The 24,274-nt window shown below is 47.3% G+C and overlaps 1 protein-coding gene across 1 annotated transcript in view; it reads right to left on the reverse strand.

Moving 5' to 3' along the window:
- Positions 1-24,274, reverse strand: part of LOC138568676 (hydroperoxide isomerase ALOXE3-like) — a 411,617-nt gene that overhangs the window by 331,040 nt on the left and 56,303 nt on the right. Inside the window, exons 2-3 of the mRNA XM_069646461.1 lie at positions 7,400-7,604; positions 1,117-1,198 (exon numbers count right to left, since the gene is read on the reverse strand). Of these exons, the coding sequence (XP_069502562.1) occupies positions 1,117-1,198; positions 7,400-7,604 (287 nt within the window). The remainder of the gene's footprint in view (positions 1-1,116; positions 1,199-7,399; positions 7,605-24,274) is intronic.

The raw sequence follows: 24,274 nt of genomic DNA on the forward strand, positions 1-24,274 counted from the left end.
CATCTCCTAACAGATGACTTTTTCGACAATCACTATATCGACATACCAATTTGTCGAACCAAAATTGCTAAAGTTTTTTTTTTCGAATGCCTTTTTAAAAAAGATTAAAAAATCTTTAGGGGGGACCCCCCAAACTCACTGTTTTTTTTTAAAAACATCTTTTTTTTCTAACTAAACAAAACTAAACCCTATAAAATAAAGCACAATAAATTCGAAGACATTTTTTTTTGCCACTTTTGGTTCGACATTTTGGTATGTCGAAAAAAAATGTTCGACATATTAACTGGATACTCTCCTAACATCCTATTTATTCTTGATCTGTTAGGGAGGTGCTTCTGCTGAGAGTCCATGTCATATTTTTGACAGGTGTTTCCTTGAAAACGTCCCTCATCTCCTCATTAAATATTGATTGTAGTCTTCTACAGTTCTGTTCAGCTGTGTTATTACTGTATGCTACATGACAGCCAAGGGTATTCACTCTGTGGTTTCACTGTCTCTATATTGGAAAAGATCATTTCTAGGTATGCTGAGTGCCTGATCAAATTACCTGTCATTTTATATAGCTGAGTGTCCCTTTTGTAGGAAGGATGTGTGGAAAGTTGATTGTCCCTGATGTTGCTGGTACAACATATACATTGGTATTGGGTGGACTGGCTGTAGATATAGATTGTTTTGTGTGGCTTGGATGGAAACTTGTCATGTGCAGGTATTTGTTCCAGTCCTTTGGTTTACCTAAACAGGTGCTTCTAGGTGGGCGTTGCTAGCATTGGAAATAGTGGTGTCCAGGAGGTTTATGCTATTCTTGGATCATTCTATGGTGAACGTAATGCAGTAGTGGAAGACATCTAGGGGTTTGTTTCCTATGTAAAAGATATTCACCATCTGATGAAGTCTATGGGACTTCGAAAGCTTATGCATCTACCATCTCAGCATAATAGTTTCTCCTAAAAGAAAATCACTACCAAACCAAGGCTTAGCAGCGGGAGCATAAAGATATCACGGAGAACACCCGTGACATCCGAGCCAGACATGAATGGACGCAACAAGAATGACCCGCAATAGTGCCCATGGGATTCACTCCAACACTCAATGCAATTGCTCAGGCTCTACACTCACCGGTAGGATTCTTGTCTGCTTTTCAGCTCCAACTTCCTGTGCTGTTGTAGAAGGGGGTTAGTGTCATCACCCGCTTTTTGAGCTAGAAGAAAAAATTTGAATAATTCTTAGAAATGGTGGTACCTGGAGTTGGCTCTGTGTAGTATGTACTTAAGAAAGATGTACTGTATATCTCAAGATTTCAAAGTATGTTGGTAAGGAATGCAGGTTTCTTGATTCCACATTGACTGTTATAAATTCCACACTTTACGACTCTGATGGTGATCAAACATAGCTCACTCTTTACTAGGTTCCATAATCAACGGAAACCAAAATAGTCATCCAAGTTCACGCCAGAGGTACGTTACCCTAATTACAAAAACACTGGTGATGATTTACAAAGTAAATCAGCTCAGCTGATGGGAGTTTCCAAATCACAATCAGAGTTACTCTGCAAGGCCCTTGATTCCTGTAGCTGATATCCTTGTATACTTTTATATTGTCTTGGGAGGATAGCTCAGGGGCAACATGCTCGCCTGGGAAGCAAGACGACACAAAGCACCACAAGTTCGATCCCCGGGTCCACGCTTAGAAACCTCTGGGTATTAAGCACGTTATAAATAACCTATCTTATCATATTGGCATGGCCACTCCCTGGCATTTTGGTGGGGTTAAGAATGTGGAACAGTCCAAGGGTCTTCAAACTATCTCACTACTTAGGTATATTGGAACATATATGTGAGTTACACTTGTGTAGAAGTAACATGATTAGGGTTTCATTTGAGTCCCCTTGATGAGCTAGGGTATGTCTTGAGTTCCTTCTGCTGCCTCTTGAGTAAAAGCACTGTACTTAGACCCCTGAAACATCTTGAGTAGGAGCACTGTGAATATGGTCCAGTGAGCCCTTTTGATTAGGGGCTTTGGGACTTGGGTACCTTCTGGGTCTTCTTGAGTAGGAGCACTGTGATTATGGTTCAGTGAGCCCTCTTGATCATGGGCTATATGGCTTGGGTACGTCTGGGTCTTCTTGAGTAGGAGCACTGTGATTATGGTTCAGTGAGCCCTCTTGATTATGGGCTATGTGACTTGGGTACCTTCTGAGTCTTCTTGAGTAGGAGCACTGTGATTATGGTTCAGCGAGCCCTCTTGATTATGGGCTATGTGGCTTGGGTACCTTCTGGGTCTTCTTGAGTAGGAGAGGAGCACTGTGAATATGGTACAGTGAGCCCTTTTGATTAGGGGCTATGTGACTTGGGTACCCTCTGGGTCTTCTTGAGTAGGAGCACTGTGATTATGGTTCAGTGAGCCCTCTTGATCATGGGCTATATGGCTTGGGTACCGTCTGGGTCTTCTTGAGTAGGAGCACTGTGATTATGGTTCAGTGAGCCCTCTTGATTATGGGCTATGTGGCTTGGGTACCTTCTGGGTCTTCTTGAGTAGGAGCACTGTGAATATGGTCCAGTGAGTTCTTTTGATTAGGGGCTATGTGACTTGGGTACCTTCTGGGTCTTCTTGAGTAGGAGCATGGTGATTATGGTTCAGTGAGCCCTCTTGAATATGGGCTATATGGCTTGGGTACCGTCTGGGTCTTCTTGAGTAGGAGCACTGTGATTATGGTTCAGCGAGCCCTCTTGATTATGGGCTATGTGACTTGGGTACCTTCTGGGTCTTCTTGAGTAGGAGCACTGTGATTATGGTTCAGTGAGCCCTCTTGATTAGGGGCTTTGTGACTTGGGTTCCTTCTGAGTTTCTTGAGTAGGAGCACTGTGATTATGGTTCAGCGAATCCTCTTGATTAGGGGCTATATGACTTGGGTTCCTCCTGAGTCTTCTTGAGTAGGAGCACTGTGATGAATGTTTCTTCTGAGTAGGAGCTGTGTCACTTGCAATTCCCGTGAGGTCTCTTGAGTAGGAGTGCTGTGACATAGTTTCTTCTGCCTTTACTTGCGGAGGAGGGCTACCACCTAGGTTACTTTTAAGAACTGTTGAGAATGAGTTTGGGACTTGGGTTCTTTCATAGTCCTCTAGGGTGGTAGCAGTGATTTGATTTTTAGCCGGCCCCATTTTGTTTTTGTGCTGAAGCACTGCACTCTAGGACTCTTCTGAATCTTCTTGGCCAGGAGTCCAGTAGGGTAGGGATTTAAGCTGTTCTGTGGCATGTCATCCCCTGCAGAGGTGAATATCTTCCAGCATATTTGGTTGCCAAGGAGGATACAAAAGTGCCTGTCACTTTAATCTACTGTGCGCCGTGCCAGACAAGCCTGCAACCCATCCTTTAAGGATGGGTTGATTGCTACCCTGAGGATCAAGGAGCTCTCTGATAGCAATGTTTCCTTTTGTGCCTTGGGTAACTTGATACCCTGTGGGATGTATATTGCTGGTATTACCCATTGCTTCTTGCTGTTGGCCATTACTCTGCCGGATGGTGATAGGGCCAGTGATCATCCTATAGAGCCAAGGTCTTCCGCCTTCATCCGAGCATGACTATTGTGGGTTGTCAATGCAGAGTATGTTTATTGGAAACCATACCTTTGTTTGTTCTTTGGCAAGTCTCATAAATTACTCCAGTTACTTTCAGCAACTAACTGCAAGGCCCATTGAGACTTGAGAGACTTGTGTCCCAATGCCCATAAACCCTTTACTTGAATTTTCCCAAAATGCATATGGATATGTCATGATTAGAATATGGGGTAAAGACTTTTCAGCTGTAACAATCCAGTAGCCTGTAGGGAGGGCTATACTGAAAAAGGACAATGTGCATCAGTGTATGCTGGACCTATCATGGAATCAGTGCGCTCTACGGACCAGGTGCCAATCTCTATCTATCTAATTCCCAACACTGTTCATCCCTTTCGCTCTCCACCAGTTTTTACCAGATTTCACAATGCCCCTTGTTATTTATGTTCTTCAATGCCTCTCATCGCATAAGCATCACATATGCTATGACACCTAACCCACTGGTAAGCCTTTCACGCCTTTTCTTGTGCCTTGATATGCATTGTTATGATTTGCTATATATGGCTTCAAAATGCCTAAGGTCCTCCCCAACCTGCCCACTCAGGTCAACATTGATTGTCCCTGCACTAACATGCTCAAATTTTATGTTCCAATACACAATATACAAACCAACGAAGACACCAACATATGGCAGATGAGCACCCAAGCCACAGATATTAAACATGAGAATGCTACACCTCTACAGCCATCTTAAATGCCACAGCCCCGGCCAATGCATTCTACCAACACAGGCTCGCAAGCCTCCCCTCTGGACACAAATGCCTCGATATATTTGACACAGAACACCTATCCAATCTGCATGCATCAGCGCATGGGCAAAGCTGTCTTGCATTTTCTCCTTCTCCCCACTAAACAAAGAAAGCAGCAGAGCTAAGAGGCCAAGCAACAGATAACAAATAATATTCATCTGCTTCAGCAATGCCCCATCAGTGCCTGATATCTAGTTTTAGAAATACCCCAGGATTGTCACCTACTTCCCCTTTCTCTCCTTCCCACCTGTGAGAAACCTGAAGGTGTCTCACCCGCTAGTCCCCGGAGATCTGTCATACAGTTGGTCAGGACATGGCCATTGCTATTGGATCCAGTTCCTGGGGATGGAGCAGTGGGGGAGGATCACCTGGATGGGAAGTCTTTGGGGAGTGGAAGTGGGACACCGATGGGAGAGACCTGGTACCCCTTCTTTCTAGCACCTTTTACCCACCCTACCCCATGGGATACTTAGAAGTTCCAACCCTCCTCCCCCCTTTTCCGACACAAACACTTTCCTACACTGTGAAAGACAGCGGACTAACACCAGAGCCGTTTACCTGACATGTCCCAACACAAGGGTCAGGCAGAGTCAGGCAATTGACCATAACTACGCACACCTGATGGCCCTTTCTCTTCCCCACAGGGATAAAAGGCGGAGCACGAGAGCACACTTTGAGCAAGGCCGAACACATGAGGAAACAGCTACACAGGACTGACAGTTCAAATGGAGGCGAAAGGCAGCGAGACCTGGAGGGAAGACGAAGGGGGAACTGCCCTTGTCCCTTTCAATTCAGACCCACAAAGCCTCAGAAAGGGAAATCATAAGATCGGGAAGTCCTGCTGGCACGTGGTGTGACAGGTGTCAACGACACATGGGGCTCCCCGCGCTGATAGCCAAAGCAGGAGGAATCGCTTGCCACCATGGTGCCGTCCTTGACTCCCGATACAAGAAACTCTAACAGTTCAGCACAGCCGTTGAGTCGAAGAAGACAGATAGTATAACCGAACTGTGCTGGACCCAAGGTTGCAGGCGGCAACCTTGATGAACAAAGAACTTGTGTAACTGAAGTTTAAAGAAACCTGAGTAGAAGGTTCCAAAGCAGAGTGATCAGCCATCGCGGGGCACTCTTTCAAAGGGCTCTGACCGAAACCTTTGTGGGTTGTGTTGTTTGTTGAAACTACGAGAACCAAGAGTCCGTAGGAGAAGCCAGTGAAGAGTGTCAACGTGGTCCTACGGGGGTTGAACAAAACCCTTCGTACACTCAAAAGTCTTTGACACGTTGAAGGAAACTGATTGAACTGTCAACTGGCAAATTTGAACCCGACAGAAGGATGCCTGTGAATTGAGGGTAAACAGGGGTATACCCTCGAACATTGTGACAAGTGTGATCGTGGCTGAGGGATGTCCACAATGGATAGTTGTTCAAAAGGACATTGAGATTGTATGACTGCTTTGATTTTGAGTGAAAGGCCATAGTGAACCCGATTGAGGGAGGCTAACTTTACAAGAAGGATCAGAGCCCGGCTGAGCGGGATCCAAGGGTCGAAGAGCAATCACCCAATGTGATGGATTATCAAAGGAACTTTTGTTTTGTTTATTGTTTATCGTTCAGCGGCCTTCTAAGGCAAGAGACTTTGCAAGAAAGAGACTTGGCGCCAGAAGGTACTGGCATCATTGAAAGGGAACTGTAACCTCATACTGGCAAGGCCCAGAAGTGTGCTGTGCTCAAAGGTCCTGCCTTGTCCCTGCTAAAAACGTGGGGAAGGGAGACCACAGCCCTACCATCATGACTTATCATTGGTGAACATTTCTTTCTTTTCTTGTGAACATTATCCCACACTTCTTTGTAATTTAGTTGTAAGGATTGGCAATAGTTCTTTTTAGTACAGGCCCTTTTTATTTGATAAAACGCCCCAAGGACTGCCTTATTATTTGATGGTCGTAGCTTGCTCTCATGTTAGATTTAGGTTCAAATTAAGTGTTTTTCTCACCCATTATACAGTTTAATAAACATCCTTGAACTGTGATCTCTTGTGTCTGCCTTTACTATTGCCACCCCTAGTAGCTTTGACTCTCTATGTCAGGGGCTGGAGACAGCTTTTTTGATGTGTACTGCTGATGCCCAGAAGAAAGTGTTCACCCCATCTCTGCCAGGTTACCATGACACTGACCAGGTATTGCAACTGGACAGAGCGTGACCTCACTCACACAAGCAGTGGGGTGGGGTGGGGTCAGAGGGTGCTCCTGCCAATGTACTGAAGTTGTGAGATGACCTCATGCCAACTACTACACACCTCCTCTATGCCTTGACTGAACTGACCAGACTCCACCCCACTGACCGCCCCACCCCCCTACTATGGTACCTTGTTCCTCGGAGAGGGACATGTCTGTCAGTAGCTGGCACATCATCCAAACACTAACTTCATCTATGCATGCCTTCTTGCTTCAAAGCCCTGTCGCTCTAAAAGCATTCACATTTGAATTTGATTGTCCAGAGCCAGCCTGTTTCTAGGCACTTGGATTGAAGTGAGTGGAGGTGTTCCCAGGCATCTCAAATGCCCATTGCTTATGCAGGCACACTTCTAGAGGTTCAGGGGAATGCATAAAACCCAACACCTAAGGTCAGGAAAGACCCCTTTGAATCATGGTGACCATGTTGTGGGGTCTCTATCTATCATTGGGCATTGTATGTTTTTTTTCCACAGTGCGCAACAGTTGGTTAGGCGGGTGGCACTAGGACCATATGGGAATCCATAGCTAGCCACTATGGGTGAGGGACCACACCAGGATAAGACATGGCAAGAGATGCATGAGAGACACTTGGACCATTTTAAAGAAAACAATGTACAACAGAAGCAAAACCACCATGCCAGTACCAAAAGTTAGTGGCAAGATAGTTGAGTATGGAAAATCAAGTGGGAAAGATACGTATTTTCTTTTCATTTACTTAGACTTGTGAACCTGGCAAAAGGTGTTCTTGTGTGCATTGCAGTTCCCCTGGGAAAATGAAGAACCACGAGCTGTGATAGAGCAGTACCTGTGCCTTCCCTGATCTCGACGGTCCGATAGCCCTCGATCCACACATAACATGGGAAGTGATACATCTTGTTCCGCGGGCACTGCACAGTGATGTAGCTGCAATACCAGCTGCTCTCTGGGAAAGAGCAGTAGGGCTCCTTGTGTAGACGGATGAGGAGAATGTCTCCTAGGTCCTCATTGCTGCTAATAATGCACTCATCCTGCTGGGAAACCAGGGACAGACATATAATTAGCATACATGTACACATGGTGCTCTTAGCCTACCGTTGTGAGGATAAAGAGACCATGATCAATTCACTGATTCGGAGGAGGACATTCTTGTTAGTCAGTGTCCAAATGAAATCACTAACGACTAAAAGTAAACTTAATGGGCCTCATTACGAGTTTGCCGGTCTGGATACAACGGTACCGGTAAGGTTGCCGGTACTGTTGTATCCGGACTGGCAAACTCTGAGTTGTGCTTGCGGGTGCCTTTCATACCGCCAGGTCTGACCTGGCAGAATGAAAGGCACACGCAAGCACAGCATGCCTGTAGCACAGGCACCGCAATGAACCGTGCCTGTGCTACAGGCATCCCCATACCCATTGAGCCCTATGCGGCTCAATGGGAATGGGGATCACCCAATTCCGGCACCCGCGAAAGGGCAATTACCTGGTATGGCGGGGCTGGAATACCCCAGTAACTGCCCATTCGCAGGTGCCGGACTTTCTTGCAAGTTTAGAGGTGCCTTGCCGATTTCCCCGGCAAGGCTACCGCCTACCTTGTAATGAGGCCCAATGGCTTTTCCCAAGAACCAAATCCCAAAACCGTACATCATTTTTGTAGGCTTATCAGTGAAATCGGTTTACATATAAAAAAACAAATTACAGTAGCCTTACCAATATGTTCAGTTCTCGAGCGATTTGTTGGCTAGAAAGGGTTTATGGAACAGTCTTTAACAATTACAAACATAAAATTCGAGAGTCTGGATCGTATGCATAGCGGCAGGCGCCATCCCTCAGCATTCAGTGACCTTCGGTACCTTAGCCCTTTCTCCCTGCTTCAATTATCCAGAAGTTCAAAACATGTGTAGGTCATCTCCCATGGTTGCAAGGATCTCCTACTTCATTAACAGTCCTCCCACAGTCAATAAGATTTGGGCAACAGGTTTCATCAATACCTAAGCCATGTCCCACATCCACCCCAAGAATGAGGCTCAGCTGCTGAGCACGTTTACATTATGTATGATTCTTGAGACTAGGTGAGATTACCTAATGCCCCTCGTTGAAGAGGTTCAGCCTCATCTTTCACTGGGTAGGGAAGCACCTCTCATATTGGTCTTGGTGTTGTATCAGGGTCTAGGACTGGGTTTCACCCAAAACAACCATTTGGACCCAGCCCAGGAAATTCCACTTTTTGTGCTCTCTGGGAAGGCTTGTCACATTCAATAAAGGACAGAAATTACCCCCAGGGGGTTAACTAGGAACCAGTGCTTTAAAGGCAAGCCCTTATAGAACACTAGAAAGCACACACCGGGATGGTTTGGTGCAGTGCAGACAGCAGGGTTGGCAGAGTTAGAGTAGTCAAGAGAGAAACATAGTCCACAGAACTTTCTCTTCCTAAATATCTTCCTTCTCCAAGCAACGAGTTGGTGGTAGATCTCTTTCTACGTCTGGGGCCTCCCATAAATTGAAGAAAATCATCTCTGGTTCCGGAAGCGCCTACAAACCTTGCTCTTTGCTTCTGCTTTTTTTCTTCCTCTCCCCTGCAGACCTCCTAGCTGAAACTGAAACTGCACTGGTTACCTAGCCACTCTCTGATCTCTGGCACAGGTCACCCTCCCCTGCCAGTCGCACACCTGCACTGCCTTCCTGGGAACCCCCACACTTGGGGACTTTTTTCTGTATCCCTACAGTCCTACTACCAGCACTTGACACTTGTTGCCTGCACTAACGCTTGCACTTGCCACCTGCAACCCGTACTGTTACTTATTGTTATTTATGCTTTTATCCCATGTACTGCACTTTCCTCTCCCCCTTCCCCCTTCCCATGCACCCGCGCAATCTGAATGACACCTGGCCTAGTAGGATCGTTGTCTGTCTTCCCTCTGTTCCCCCTCCCTAGCCTCGTCACGCTTTGAAACACTTGTGTATAGGTGCGTTAACACCATGTCACATCATATCATAAGGTGCCTGGCAGCATGGCTCAATGCTGGCGAGCCTCAAGAGCAAGCCAAAAAGGTATTGTAAGTGGTTCTGTCCCCAGAGCCTGCCTTAAAGAGCCATAGTGACAAGTAAAACTCCACTGTCTACCTTTTTTAAAGACAGTGGAGTTGACTTTGAAAGACACACTCTCCACCTTTTTCAAAGCCACTTTCAGTGAACCTCACTTTGCTGTTGAAACAATATCCTGTGACCCCCTGCCTTCAGGTGCATAGTGCCCCTCTTTATTATAAAGTCTGCATGTTCTGTATCTTCTCTTACAGGGTTAGGTTGTATTGTTTTTTTATTAGTCTATTTGCATTTTTATTGTGATTAAAATCTATTTTTATAGAACCATAGTTGGGCATTGTTTTATTTCAATACCCCAATACTATTGCTCTTTTGGTTATTTGTATAGTAGCTCCCATCCTTCCTACAGAATAGAGCCTATCCACGGCCCACATTCCCGCAAGAGGTGAACAAGATATACCTAATGGAGCGTGCCTGTTTAAACTCATTGGGCCTCATTCCGAGTATGGCGGTAAGGGATAGCGGCCACCGGTAACGAGACCGGTGGCAGTGATCCCTTACCGCCATACTCCGAGTTCCCTTTGCGCCCTCGCCCTTAACGCCTGCTTTGAGCAGGTGTTAAAGTCGAGGGCGCAAAGGGGCCTCCAAGCCAATAACAGTGACCGTAATGAACGGTCACCGTTATTTGCATCTTCCCCATTCCCATTGAGCCCTATGGGGGCTCATTTGGGAATGGGGAAGAGCCTTGGTGAATGGGGAATTACCACCCCGCCAACCTTGGAATGGGGCGGTAATTCCGCCATCCACCAAGGCGCTGCCGGTCCGGGTACGGCGTCAACCAAGGCGTTAATAGCGCCATTGGTTAGCGCCGTACTCGGAATGAGGCCCATTGAGTAGTGTGGGACTCAGTACAAGGGGTATCCACTACTCATCTCTCTACTTCTGCCCAGCAGTAGATATTTTTACACACTCCTACCTTGCCAGCCTACACACAAACATTCAACAAGTGTGGATAGTTGGATAGGACCATTTGAGGTGCAGTCTCACAAAGTTAAACAAAGATGTTAGACTTTATGTTTTTTTTGTAATATAAATATAAAAAGATAATCAAGAGCGCACATAGTTAATACATAGGAAAATACATGAAGATTGAATGTACAAGGTGCAAAATACTTTCAGCAATTATATAATGAAACAAAAAAAGGAACCACAAACATTTATTTATTTATGTTGCCATTTGTACAGCACTCCTGACCCGTAGGCATCTGGGGGCTTATTTTACAGGATTATGACGGTACATTCCATTACTTAGTTGCATATATATACATAGTACAAAGGTTGTTAGCTTATATATACAGGTACAAGTGCATATATTATTCATATATACATTAGTGATTACTCGGATACATATAAACATAGTACAGGTTGTTAGCTTATATATAGAAACATTTGTCAACTTGCGGATAAACTACGTTTTTTTTATATCATTGAAAAACAAGACATGTATCTGTCACAACTGTACCAACACAACCACCAGGCTCGCAACCATAACCACTCATCATCACACGCCCTCAAACACACTTCATCCTCATCTGTCATTAACAAAAAGCAAACAACATGCTCATAGAACATATTGGGCCTCATTACGACCCAGGCGGTAAGTTACCGCCTGGGCCGTGACTTTACCACCATGGCGTAAACTACGTTTACGCCATGGTGGTTGGCGGACTTACCGCCCCATTCCGACCTTGGCGGGGCGGTAAGTCCCCAATCCCCATTTACCCTTCCCCATTCCCATTTTTGCCCCATAGGGCATAATGGGAGTGGGGAAGGCTTTAATTACGCCACCGTAAATTATGGTGGCGTAATTAACTCCATGGTCCCTTAGCGCCATGGATTTTAACACCTGCTAAAAGCAGGTGTTAAAAGCACCATGGCGCTAGGGGACCTCGTAATTGGCGGTAAGGGGTCGGCGCAGCTAACGCTGGCGTAAACCCCTTACCGCCAGGGTCGTAATGAGGCCCATTATCTGTTATAGACTGTTTTGGCCCCTCCTCTTTTCTGTGTGTCTCGTGTCACATTTGCTTGCCTCCTGTCTCCATGTTGGTGCCTTGATGCCTGCGGGCTTCGGTGCCTTATAAATTCATAAATAAAATAAATAAATAAAATATCTAGAATTAAAGGAATGAAAGAAAATCCCAGAGCTGGTAAATCTTGCCCAGCTGGTGCCGCTATTGGTTGAGGGTTCTGCATCAATATTTCATGCCTGGCAATGCCCAGAATTGACGCCTAGGAACATACTTCCACACCAGAATCATCACAATGACTTCCTCCTTCATACACAGCTGCCAACGGTGCCGAATATGCTGCTGCACTCAGCCAGTTCTAGTTAAGGGCGTTCCTAAATTAGATCACATGTTGGCCATGTAAATGGCCGCTCTTCAAAAGCATTTGTTTTCCATTTCGTTCTGGAGGGCATGATGGTTTGCATGGTGGTGAAATTAGGCTCCTGTTCTCCTGTAATTTGGGCATCCAATAGGAGAGGTAGTTTGCAAAAGATATGGTAAAGAAGCCTAATTTCTCAGTAGCATAACGCCAGAAGGTTAGCTTTAAAGGAGAGTTATTTGCCAGATCACCCGTTGTGCACACCAGGCAGCCACACACCCATGCCAGAAAGTTCTGTGCTGAGCGAGAGTTAAAACACCTATTCTTCGACTGCTCCTGTGCTAAACAAGGAGGCAACATGTTTTGCTATTATTGGGAATCAGGTATACTAGATTTCCTCACCATGGGCAAATTCTGGCACCTATCAGGAATCGGGCGACATCAACACATAAGCAAATCTACCTACTACTGGTATTAATCAATAGACCTTTACTCTATACAGCTGTAATTCTGATTGAACTACTTGAACCTGTATATTCTGTAATTATTTGTGTGACCTTATTGTATTTTCTAATGTACATTTTGCTATGATGTAACCTTGTAAGTTTCGCATTTTCTTGCCATTGCGCCCTGCTACCCCTGGGTCTGGCGCGCTCAAAAAATGAATAAAACAAACAAACAAATCAAGAATAAGAGCGAAATGAAGGTTAATTTAGGAAACGTACATGTGCCTCAGGTTAATTACACACTTTACAAACCATTTGTCCCCGTCCTGAGAACTTTCCTTCAGTTCTCATTATCATGATTCAATAAGGGATTGGTATGCTAAGCACAATCACAATGACAGGCTTTCCAGGTGGCTTCTCTGTCGGTGGTGATTCTCTGGGTTTTTCAAACTATCAGTCCTTAACCAGGGTGTGCTAGCTTATGAAGCAGAAATTGCTGTCTTCTCCTGAGACAACAAAGTTGCCTCTGGGAAACAGAAAAGGTCTCTGAATTAAACAGTCTTCTAAATGTAATCAAGTTTCTTGGGCAAGTAGACCCTTCACAGGAGGATCATTCCAGCACTCGCAGGCTCGATAGCTCACATGTACCGTCTTTGCTTCTGGTTCTGTCGACTCATGTCCTGTTCTTCTCATTCCCTGCACTCCTTGGTCACAGGGCCCTACATGCAACCAAACCCTAAAACAGGGTATCACTTGTGTACAGGCGCGTTATAGAGGACTTATCATATCATATCAGCAGGAGCCGGGGATGGGTGCCACCAGACTGAGTGCCATAGCTTGTACCAAAAAGCTGACCAGCTGAACTGCCCAGCTGGCTGCATCGGGGCATGGTGGGATGGGGTCAAGCCACAGAACTTTCCCCCATATGCTGGCCAGACAAACTTTTCTGAATCTTGAATCAAGGTGTCCTCTCTGTTTCCGTGACTATGGTTCGCTATTAAAATCCCCGGACCCCAAACTCATCTTCCACCTTGATGAGTTGCACATCTATGGACATCAGCGTAACTATTTATTTTTGATTGTAATACAATATTTATTGAAAAGATTTAGGTGAGCACCTTTTCAGTTTGCTCCTACAGAAAAGGCGCCAGCCGATCAGGTGGCAAGGAACGCAGGTGAAATCCACCAGTAACTGTCTACGTTCTCCGCTGCAGTGCCGCCATTGTTTCCTTTGCCTATGCCATGCACCGTTATTCATTTCTCCCACCACTCTAACCCCTCTGCAAACCCAACTCTATCCGCCAACCCCTGTCCTCACACCTCCAACACCATACCAGTGCCCTCTTCAATGGGCTTTCCGCCACACTCCATACAAACATTGAAGCAATTAGCTCCATTTACACAATGCGCCATCACATTAGTTTCTAGTTTGTTTCTAAGGGAATTTGGTGCCCATTGTATGCGCACAGCCAGATTTTCCTTAAAGACGAACTCCTATTGTCACTTTGGGACTTGAACCATGGAGCTCATAGCAGCAATGCCTGGGTTCAGAGGCAGAGAATGTGCTAATGTCCCTGAGCTCTTGCCAAGGCCTCCACTTTGCTTTGCTTGGGCCTGCCAAGGCTTGCACTGGGCGACTGTTACCACCCAAGTTTGCACCCAAACCGCACAATTATCAATGTATTGTGTAACAAGTCTGTTTCATCATTTTAATTATGTCAAAGGGGAAAAGTTACTTCTGCCTCTCATAAGGCGGGAAAGAAAAATGTGTTTAGAATCGATTACATTGTGTTTTGTTCAACGGCAATGGGTTTAATGGTGGCACCACGGTCCTCAGAACAATCACCGGATGAATGCATAAGTTGCTTGGCTGAGAGTAGGCAGAAAGGGAGAAGTGTTCCAGCCGGAGGCAATCCTTTTACTTCACGTGTCACATAGCGGGTGAAGTCGATCTAAAAGCACCATCTCATCAAAAGTATGAAACTACCAAAACGCTTAGTAATGCATTTAAATAAAAGAGTACATAGACTGGAAGCGAAATTGTACCCTTTTGGTGAATATCAGACTACAGCTTTGCAAAAGGACAGAGTTGGATCCTTTACTGAGATTAGCTGTCAGCAAGTATTGCGGAGAAAATGGTGAGGGAAAATATGAAAGTATGCTAGTGGCTAGGGAAGTGGCAAGTGAAGTGGTCTGCTAGGTGCTGTGCCTGCCGGAGTAATGTGTTTTTTCAATTTTTACTGTGCAGGTGGGCCTGCTGTGTGAGGAGGACACTGCAACCCTTCAAAGCAGCAGTGACCACGCGGATCGCGGCGCAGGAAGCGGCAAGTGAAGTGGTGTGCCATGGTCTGTTGGAGGTCGCTGGAATGCAGAGAATTCTTGGCACCAAGAAGATGCACAACGTTACTCTGAGTCAAATTCCACCTCACGATAAACTTAGCGCATGGTTAATTTGCAATTTAGTACCTCTGTCTATGACATTTTCCTCTTAAATGGCCTCTTCCTCTTACAATCTATGGAGTAATTCCTCCACCTCTGTTTCAGCCTCGAGGGTCTTTCTCTGACTCTACGACTCTCGACTGTCCAAATATTATGACTGAACCTGTCAACTTCTGAACCTGAGCTTCCTATATTGACGCAAATGGGCTCCCAGCTCGAGACAACTATAGATTGTAAGAGGTCTCAATAATCAAATTCTGTCAGGTGAAATCTACTGACTTTCCAGCGACTCAGAATTTGTGCCCTGTCTCCACCCCATAACGGTTACTGCACAGGTGGAACTCTCTGATTCGATTATACTTGATACCTCCTTTATTCGCTTGTGCAAAGAAATGGGATATGACCCACTGGCAGCTCCATAGAAAATCTCCTTTGTTAACAAAGAAACATCCGGTAACGCTTTTTACAACAACCTACATTTATGTGAGGTTGTTGCCACTCCTGTAAATGCATTGCCGAGATTGAAAATTGATTCTTTGATGTTAACACCTTGGGACCACCTTTGGCTGCTGCCTTTCTTCTGGTATTAGCATCTATTCTTAGACTTTATGATAACATCAAAGACTCAGTTTCCTTTAACATCGGGCTACTGCGTTTCATTCTCGAAAGACTTGACAAAAATGAAGCAAACCTGAATTGGAGCAAAAATAGTGGTACGACTACAAGGGCCTTGGTCTTAGAAACCACGGCCGATGATGTAATAGACCAGGCTATTATCCGTTCCCTTCTACTCAGTTGAATATGTCTCTGGGCTTGTTTACGTCCCAACCTAAAGAGACATGGGTGGAGAATGATGACTCTTTAAACGAAGTTGAGTCTAATGGTGAGCAGAACGGCCTCTATGCGACAATCCCGGCTAGTGGGTTAAAAAGAAGTTCTTGGTGTGCCCAAGGGAAAAAGTCAAGTAATCTGCTGAAAGGTAGGAGGAAATCCTCACGGAAATGTTTAGGGGGGTAATTCATAGAATTTAGCGCACAAGTGGCGCACGCGGCTGGCGCACAGTGTGTGCGTGCGAATCTCTGCACCAGCCGCGTGCGCTAAAATCCATTTCCGCGCACAGTGTATTCATGGATTTTAGCTACTAAAACCAGCCGTGGCGCACAATGGCGCAGCGACCCTGCAGCAGCGCCAGTTACGCCCCCAAGAACGCCACTCGCGCAGGGAAAAGCCATCAAAATCCCCAATCCAGCACAAAGGGCTGCGCTAACCCTGTACCAGCACGGCAAGCGGGGTATGTGTATTACTGGGGTTCGCGTGAAGTTTTACACAGGATTTCAGCAGGGTACGTGTATTTCAGGGGTGCGTGGGAAGTTTCACACGCGATTGGCCTGGGTACGTGTATTGCAGGGGTGCACGGGAAGTCTTACACGTGACTGGCCTGGGTACGTGTATTTCAGGGGTGCGCGGGAAGTATCACACGCGATTTCAGCAGGGTACGTGTATTTCAGGGGTGCGCGGGAAGTTTCACACGCGATTGGCCTGGGTACGTGTATTTCTGGGGTACGCAGGAAGTCTTACACACGATTGGCCTGGGTACGTGTATTTCAGGGGTGCGTGGGAAGTTTCACACGTGATTTCAGAAGGGTACATGTATTTCAGGGGTGCGCGGGAAGTTTCACATGCGGTGGTACGTGTATTTCAGGGGTGCACGGGAAGTTTTACACGCGATTGGCCTGGGTACGTGTATTTCAGGGGTGCGCGGGAAGTTTCACACGCGATTTCAGCAGGGTACGTGTATTTCAGGGGTTCGCGGAAAGTTTTACACGCGATTTCAGCATGGTACGTGTATTTCAGGGGTGCGTGGGAAGTTTTACATGCGATTTTGCTGTCAGAGTGGGGAACGCATATTTCGGGGGTGCGCAGGGATTCCTACACGTGAGTTGGCAGTGTGGGTCCTCCCAGGTGTCCCCTCTACCCCCTCCATGGCCCCTGCAGGCAGCCCACACCACAGGGGACTACCCTGCACCCCTGGTAATGTCCCCCAGCACCCCCACCCCCCAGCAGTGAGGGGCACCTGCCAGCAGGCCCCGACACATGTCCCCCAGCACCCCCACCCCCCATCATTGACAGGCACCTGCCAGCAGGCCCCGACACATGTCCCCCTGCACCCCCACCCCCCCCATCATTGACAGGCACCTGCCAGCAGGCCCCGAAACATGTCCCCCAGCACCCCCATCCCCCCACCATTGACAGGCCCCTGCCAGCAGGCCCCGACACATGTCCCCCAGCCAACACGTCATCACAATCTAGATCCCTGGCTCTTATGGCCACCCAAATCCCACCCCACGCCACCCCAGTCCAAACACCCAACCAAGCTTTACATCCACTCCAAATTGAAATCCCCATTACATGATAGATCATAAATAAGCAGTATGTGCATGAGTACAAGTCTGTCAGACCCACACAATGGCAACACATGACTGAGAAAACCCACATTGTGACATGCATGAAACCAATGAGAGAAGACCACACATTGAAGTAAGAAACAAAAATGTATTAAAGACAAAATGAAGGGAATGAAATCAAAACACACAATAATGCCAATAATAATCAAAATGCAGCATGTCCCAAAAATTGATAAATAAATAAAATGAGAATCCAAATTAATCCAAATGAAAATGTGTCCAAAGTCACCGTCCAACAAAGCAAATCCAAAGTGAAAGAAAAGCGTAATATCCATTGCTCCATGGTGAAGAAAAAAAAAGATGAAGGAGAAAAATCCACTGTAAAACTATGTACAAATAGCAAATCCAGGGTCCATGAGCCCAACAACATAAATGAAACTTACAATGAAACCTACCTAATTACTAACTATATACAAAAATGTGGGGCATAGTCCAATCGCCCCAAATGAAAGAAAAAAGAAAAAAAAGTAACACTAATGAACTATATACAATGGCGGCGGGCAAGTCCAACGGCTCACTTGTTGATGTCATGAGCCAGGGCATCATCGAACTCCTGTTCAATGTCGAGGAGGCGGGCCTGTTCTCTGGCCCCGAGGTCTCGCAGGGATAACGCCATGTCCACCTCCAACTCCCTGCGAATTCCCTCGAGGCACTCAGCCCGCCTCAGCGCCCTGTGCATGGAGTTCTCCGCCCTGATCATTGTGAGCTGTGCCTCCTCCGCCCGCCGCCGCTCCGCACGTATCTGCTGGCCCAACCGCTGCCACACGGAAGACATTCCCATTCCAGTGTCCTCCTGCCCTCCGGACGATGCCTACCCCTCTGATGTAGATGGCCCCGAGTCATGATGCCTCCCACGTTGAGCCTGCCGCTGCCTCCGACGCAACTGCCTCTGCCAGCACAACGGCATCCAGGCTGATGGAATCCACCGACGCCGTTGTGCGTGTGCCCTGCCCGATGATGCCAGCACATCCTCCATCTGCTGGGGTCCAGTTGCTGTGGTGTCCACCCCTGCTGGACCTCCGACTCCCGACTGTGACAGGGATGGGATCCCCACCGAGCTGGCTGCGTTGGTCAGAGCAGGCCCACAGGGGGCCCTGGTGGCATCTGGGCCGGAAGACAGCATGGAGAACGACTGGCGTATAGTCTCCACAGAGGAGGAGAGGGCCGCCAGAGTGGCCGACACATGTAAAAAAAAAGACCATGGACACTCCCAACTGGGCCACGTTGGCACGCTGCTCTTCGTGATGACGTGCGTGCTCCCCCTGGGAAGCACGCACGTCATCACGAATGTCACGCATGCGCAACGCGACACCAATCAGGACCTTCTCCATACGGCCAGGGGTTCCCTCGTCCGCAGGTAGAGGAGTGTCAGATGACATGGTCATCCCCCCTACCTGCGAACGTGCCTGGGATGGGGCATCCCTGCTGGTGCATGGTGGTGCAGTCACAGTGTCAGGGACAGTGACATGCACAGGCCTCTCCACGGCGACCTGTCCTGCCTCCTGCCCCTGCCCCTGGACTACACCACTTGCACCAGTGGTACCGCCCCCACCAGGCCCCATGTGCGGCTCAGTAGCGGCCTCCACCTCCTCTGTGGAAACCACCAACCTGGATGGCTCCACACTGTCTTCCGCCGTTGCAAGCTCCTGTGGGGGCTCACCCACTCCTTCTGCTGCAGCCGTAGTGGCAGACGCAGCACCAGTCCCCTCACTCCCGGACAATGGTAAATTCTGGGAGGGAGACTGGGCCTTGCGTCGCCGGCTGGTGGGGGCATCCCCGCCGCTTTGCTCCACAGCACCGTCTTCGCCCTCTTCATCACTTGCCGCTGTGTAGAGGGAGACATAGAACACAAGCATCAGGGTACTGTACAATGGTCCCCTAGACAGGAAGCAATAGCAGATGAGTGGCACTGTCAAACATCACTTCCATCATGTCCCTCCACAACACATGGGTCAGTGCAGGTAAAACACATGCAGTAACAGGCATGGCGCATGCAATGAACATTAGCATACATGTCCAAGGGACTCTTGAAACATACAATGCTGGTTTGAAACTCACATGCATCATGGGTCATGCCTATCACATGCACACACTTCACCGTAGTTTCATCCATCTGGCCTCGAACACCCCAGACTCAGTGGATACAAGGATGAGTAGGCTGCATCAGTGAATCTGAACATTGTCACAGACATGTGTCATGCATCCATGGCATTTACAAGTCACAGACACGCAAGTCAGACGCACAGACATGGACACCATACATGCCCATGACCGCAGCACCCATCTCTCACACCCCATCCATGACCAATAACAGAGACAGGCATGCATTAATGTGTGCATTCCGCATGCTGCTCCGCATGTTGAATTGTAACACATGCACCTACCATGTGGTTCTCACATTACTGGTCTCACATGCATGACCATGATGTCCCTGCACAAACACAAACATACATGGCCTATGTCACACTTACAGGCGAGTATCAGACAGCCAGCACCCTGCAACATGCCCTGTCTCACACAGTAATGCCTGGCCACTTACCGCCCAACTCCAGACGGGTCTGCCTCTGAAGGATCTTTGCGTGGAGCGCTGGGCCTACGCGTTCCAGGACCCTCATCTGGATGGTACTCATGCTGCCCCGGCCCCCCTCCACGAGGCGCTGGGCCTTTATGAGGGTCCTGGACCTCAAGTCCTCCCAACGCTTCTTAACTTGCTTGATGTTGCGGGTTGCCACCCCCTCTGCATTGATGGCAACCACAAAGTTGTCCCAGATCCTATCCCGTCCTTCCTTGTTGGCGCGTGATATTCCGAAGAGGGCATCATAATGCCCCAGGACATGCTCCACCAGGACACCAACTTCCTTCTGACTGAAGCTGGTGGCCCTCTGCCCCTCTGGCTGGAGGTCGCCAGTGGTCTCAGATGGTGTTTGCCCCGACATGGCGACCCCCGAGGCAGGCGTGGGTGGGCAACTGGGTCCTGGGGCTGGGCTGTGGAGCGATGGTATCCCAGTCGGGAGTCTTCTGTTCCAGCAGGGGTGGACACAGCAACTGGACCCCTGCAGATGGCTGATGTGCAGGCACCAAATAGCAGGGCACGTGGGCAGCAGGCAGTCAGGCAGCAGCAGATGGCAGGTGGGAGCATGCTCGGGGATCTGGGGGGCAGGAAAATGGCCTTCAGGGCAGGAGCATGGTCTTCCGTGTGTTTTCGCGTGGCTAGCTTGATACGGAGTGATTTGGCATGTGAAAAAATTGCACGTCAGCGTGTAATTCGAGGAAAGGCCCTTAGCGCGTAAGCGTGTCAGCACACGTACGCGATTTCATTTGACCAAAGGCCCTTAGCGCGTAAGCGCGTCTGTGACGTATCGCGCACGGGCTTTGCCCTTTCACGTGTAAAACAACCCGCGAACCCCAGGAATACACGTACCCTGCTGAAATCGTGTGTGAAACTTCCCACGCACCCCTGAAATACACGTACCCTCCTGAAATCGCGTGTGACACTTCCCACGCACCCCTAAAATACACGTACCCTGCTGAAATCGCATGTGAAACTTCACGCGCACCCCTGAAATACACGTACCCTGCTGAAATCGCCTGTGAAACTTCCCGCGCACCCCTGAAATACACGTACCCCACTCAGTATATGCGTGTTTTTTTTTGTGCACACTTTTGTAATGCGCAGGGATGCTACCGCCTGCCTTCGTGTGGCGGACGTGTTTAGGCCTGTACATGTCTTTGCCCGTGTGCGGGTTTGCCCTATTCGATTCCATGAATACGTGTGGTTCGCGTGCATGTGGACGTTCCGTGTACTTCCCAGCAGTACTTTCCCATTACGCCTTCTTTTTCACGCGTTGTTTCCCATTCCGCGTGTTACGCCCCCTGTTCCGCCTACTTTTGTTGTGTGCACTGCGCTATGTGCGCTTTCGCAGTGCGCTTTGCACCCGCTGTTTGGAGACGTGGGCGCCAGCGTGCGCCATGCACGGATTTTGCGCACAACCAGTGGGAAAGTAGCACAGCGCCTTCCTTTAATCGCACGCGTGCGCGCACGCTTGCTTTCTCACGCTTGCGCCTCCTTGCACCTGCTTGCGCTGGGATTTTCGGCGCACGTCTGTACCATGAATCGGCCCCCATAGGTTTAAGATCTTTTCCATTGATGGAGGAGGCAACTGATTTGAACGCACAGATTCTTTTCCATTGATGGAGGAGGCAACTGATTTGAACGCACAGATTTCTTTGGTCAACTTAGAGGAAGAAACATTATTGCCTACTAACAATAAGTCCGGAAAGTAAAAAAAAAGAGAGAGAATTTATAAAACGCCATAGGTTAAATTACTTCTTTCTTGTCTTCTAATAAAAACGTTGAAGAGCCTGTGGATACTGAGTACCTCCAGGCCCAACCTTCGAACGCTCACAACACATCTGAAACTAGAGAAGTAATGACTGCCCCTACCACTACTGCCCAGAATTCGATTGACACTAGTTCACTAATCGCACAGAGAAATTCACTTACAGACAACCATGATGTGGCCACCGGACGTCAAAGCCATTACGATGCGGAAACTATATGACAAAGCCATCCTAAAGAATTAACGGACTGTGATCCTTGTATTATTGGCTTTGAAAACATTACTCAAATCCCTGGTCCCCCTACAATTTAACTGCTCAAAATTGCTTATATTATTCAGAGAGATTCCGGTTCTTAGACCTCTACGTTCTGGAGACATTGAGTTTGTGGGGTGTAACAAATTAGTCGTCTATTTTTACTCCTGCTTGGTTGTGGAATTGGTGTGGGACAAAACTGATACAATCAGATCCATGGGATTCAATGTCCTTAATTTCAAAGATCGAGAGGAGATTGACAACTTTCTATACTCCAGGAAGACCCTAACAAAATCACGCTCATTAAGTTTGGTGCCAACTTTACCAGAAAAAATCGACCGGTCTCCTCGATCATTAATTTAATGAGAGGGTTCTCCCATATCAGTAAGGATACTACATATTTATCGTGGCAAGCACATAATGCCCTCGGCCACCCAGCCTCATCTTTAGCAATTCTCAGGTAAAACTTATTTCCTGGAACTGTTGCGGTTTTAATAACCTTTCCGTATTGACTAACAGTACATCTCCATTGCAGGAGCAAGACATTTACACCGCAGGTTCCATGGCTTAATATCACTGCAGAAATATGGTGATTTTTTTATGGTGATATTTTTATGGGGATATTAACACATGGTACCTGCTATTAAGGCTGGATCAGGCCTTCCTCAATGTGGTCTAGCTATAGCTATTGATCTCAGAGTTAAAGCTCATGTTTGCTATTTTAATTCTTCAATTCCAGGAATCTTGGCATTAGGTATTGCACTCATAGGTTGTCAGCGTGAGGTCCTTATACCGAATCTATATTGGAACCCTGTTAAAAGTGATCTCAAAGACTATAACAATCAATGGCAGAGATTTTGGAAACCTGGCTCGGAGGCGAATATACTTATATATTTGCCAGTGATTTTAACTCAGCCTGTTCTATAGATATATATAAACTGCCAATGTCTAATGCGAATTCAACATCTAAATGTCGAGGAAGATCATGGTGTGACTATTCCTTTAATTGGGAGCTTAATATTCTATTGCCTGAGGTATAGTGTAACAACAGATATATTTATACCTGGTCCAGAAACAGTCACAGTAATGGATCAAGCACATTTTTGCTTTAACCACAATCTCTCTATGTTGTTCTAAATTAAATATTAACAGAATAGCAAGGAGTGATCATTTTCCTTAGTCTCTTACCATTTCTTTTAGTAACCAAGACTAAACAAGGCGTTCCGGGAGGATAGCTCAGCGGCAACGTGTTTGCCTTGGAAACAAGACAACACGAAGCAACACAGGTTCGATCCCCAAAACCTCTGCGTATTAAGCGTGTTATAAATATAGAACTAAGAGACATATTCCTGTAACAGTGCCACGATGCCCCTGGGCTGTGTGAGCGCTTTAAAAATGCAAATAAATGAAATGGTCCCCTTTTTTTTAATAATTTTGCAAGTGTGGTACGTGTCACTTCCCAGATTCATCAGCAGTCCATTTGGCATTGATGGAGCAGTGGAGCCCCCAGACATTTTACATAGGGGTGGCCACACTGGAAATCTTGGGGTGGCACACCAAAACAAACACACATAACTGAATGGGCCGGTGGGGGGGCCAGCATTTTTATAAGGGTGGCCATGGCCCCCGTTGGCCACCCCTTGGTGGCGCCCCTGTGATGGAGGCATATGGATCGCTGTGTTCAGGCACCTCCCAAGATGTCTGCAAAAGTGCCATGTAACATTACAGTTCAGTCAAGCATTGCATGCTACTTGTCTCATTTGCAAGTGGCTCCTGACTCTGGAACAGTAGTTAGGCATTGGTTGGCTAGGTTATGGCATGTCACTTCTGGGCCCCAGACTCTCTGTGAGTTTGTTTTCCATCTCTTTGATTCTAAATCTATTTTCCACCTCTGTGCTTATTTATCCCTGGTGTCTTATCCTGTCTATCCTTGCTCCCCTGTATGTAGATTTCCACTTTACTTCAACCGATCGGCTGCCTCGTTTTCTCCAGGCTCCTGCTCCGCTGCACTCCTTTCACCATTCGGTACGTCTGCTACGCGTACTACTAGGACTCCCCTTCCAGCACCACGCTTACAGGTTTTGACTGTCTCTTTGTGCTCCCTCATAGAGCAAGGCATCTCAGCGTTCCCGAGATATCGGAAATGGGAGTTCTACATCTAGATGTGCAATAGAAGGAGAATTTACGGGAAGATCTTAAAGCAGCTCTGTGCATCTCTGTCAACCAGTCCCACAGGGTGTTTTGCCCCAGGGGGTTTCCCTGAGACCCTGCATCCTCTACTTCCTGATTATTTAAGGGGAGTGGAGGAGATATGGTTCACAGGAATATTCTCAC

The sequence above is a fragment of the Ambystoma mexicanum genome, chromosome 1p (assembly GCF_040938575.1).
Source record: "Ambystoma mexicanum isolate Mex_15411 chromosome 1p, UKY_AmexF1_1, whole genome shotgun sequence".
NCBI classification, from domain to species: Eukaryota; Metazoa; Chordata; class Amphibia; order Caudata; family Ambystomatidae; genus Ambystoma; species Ambystoma mexicanum.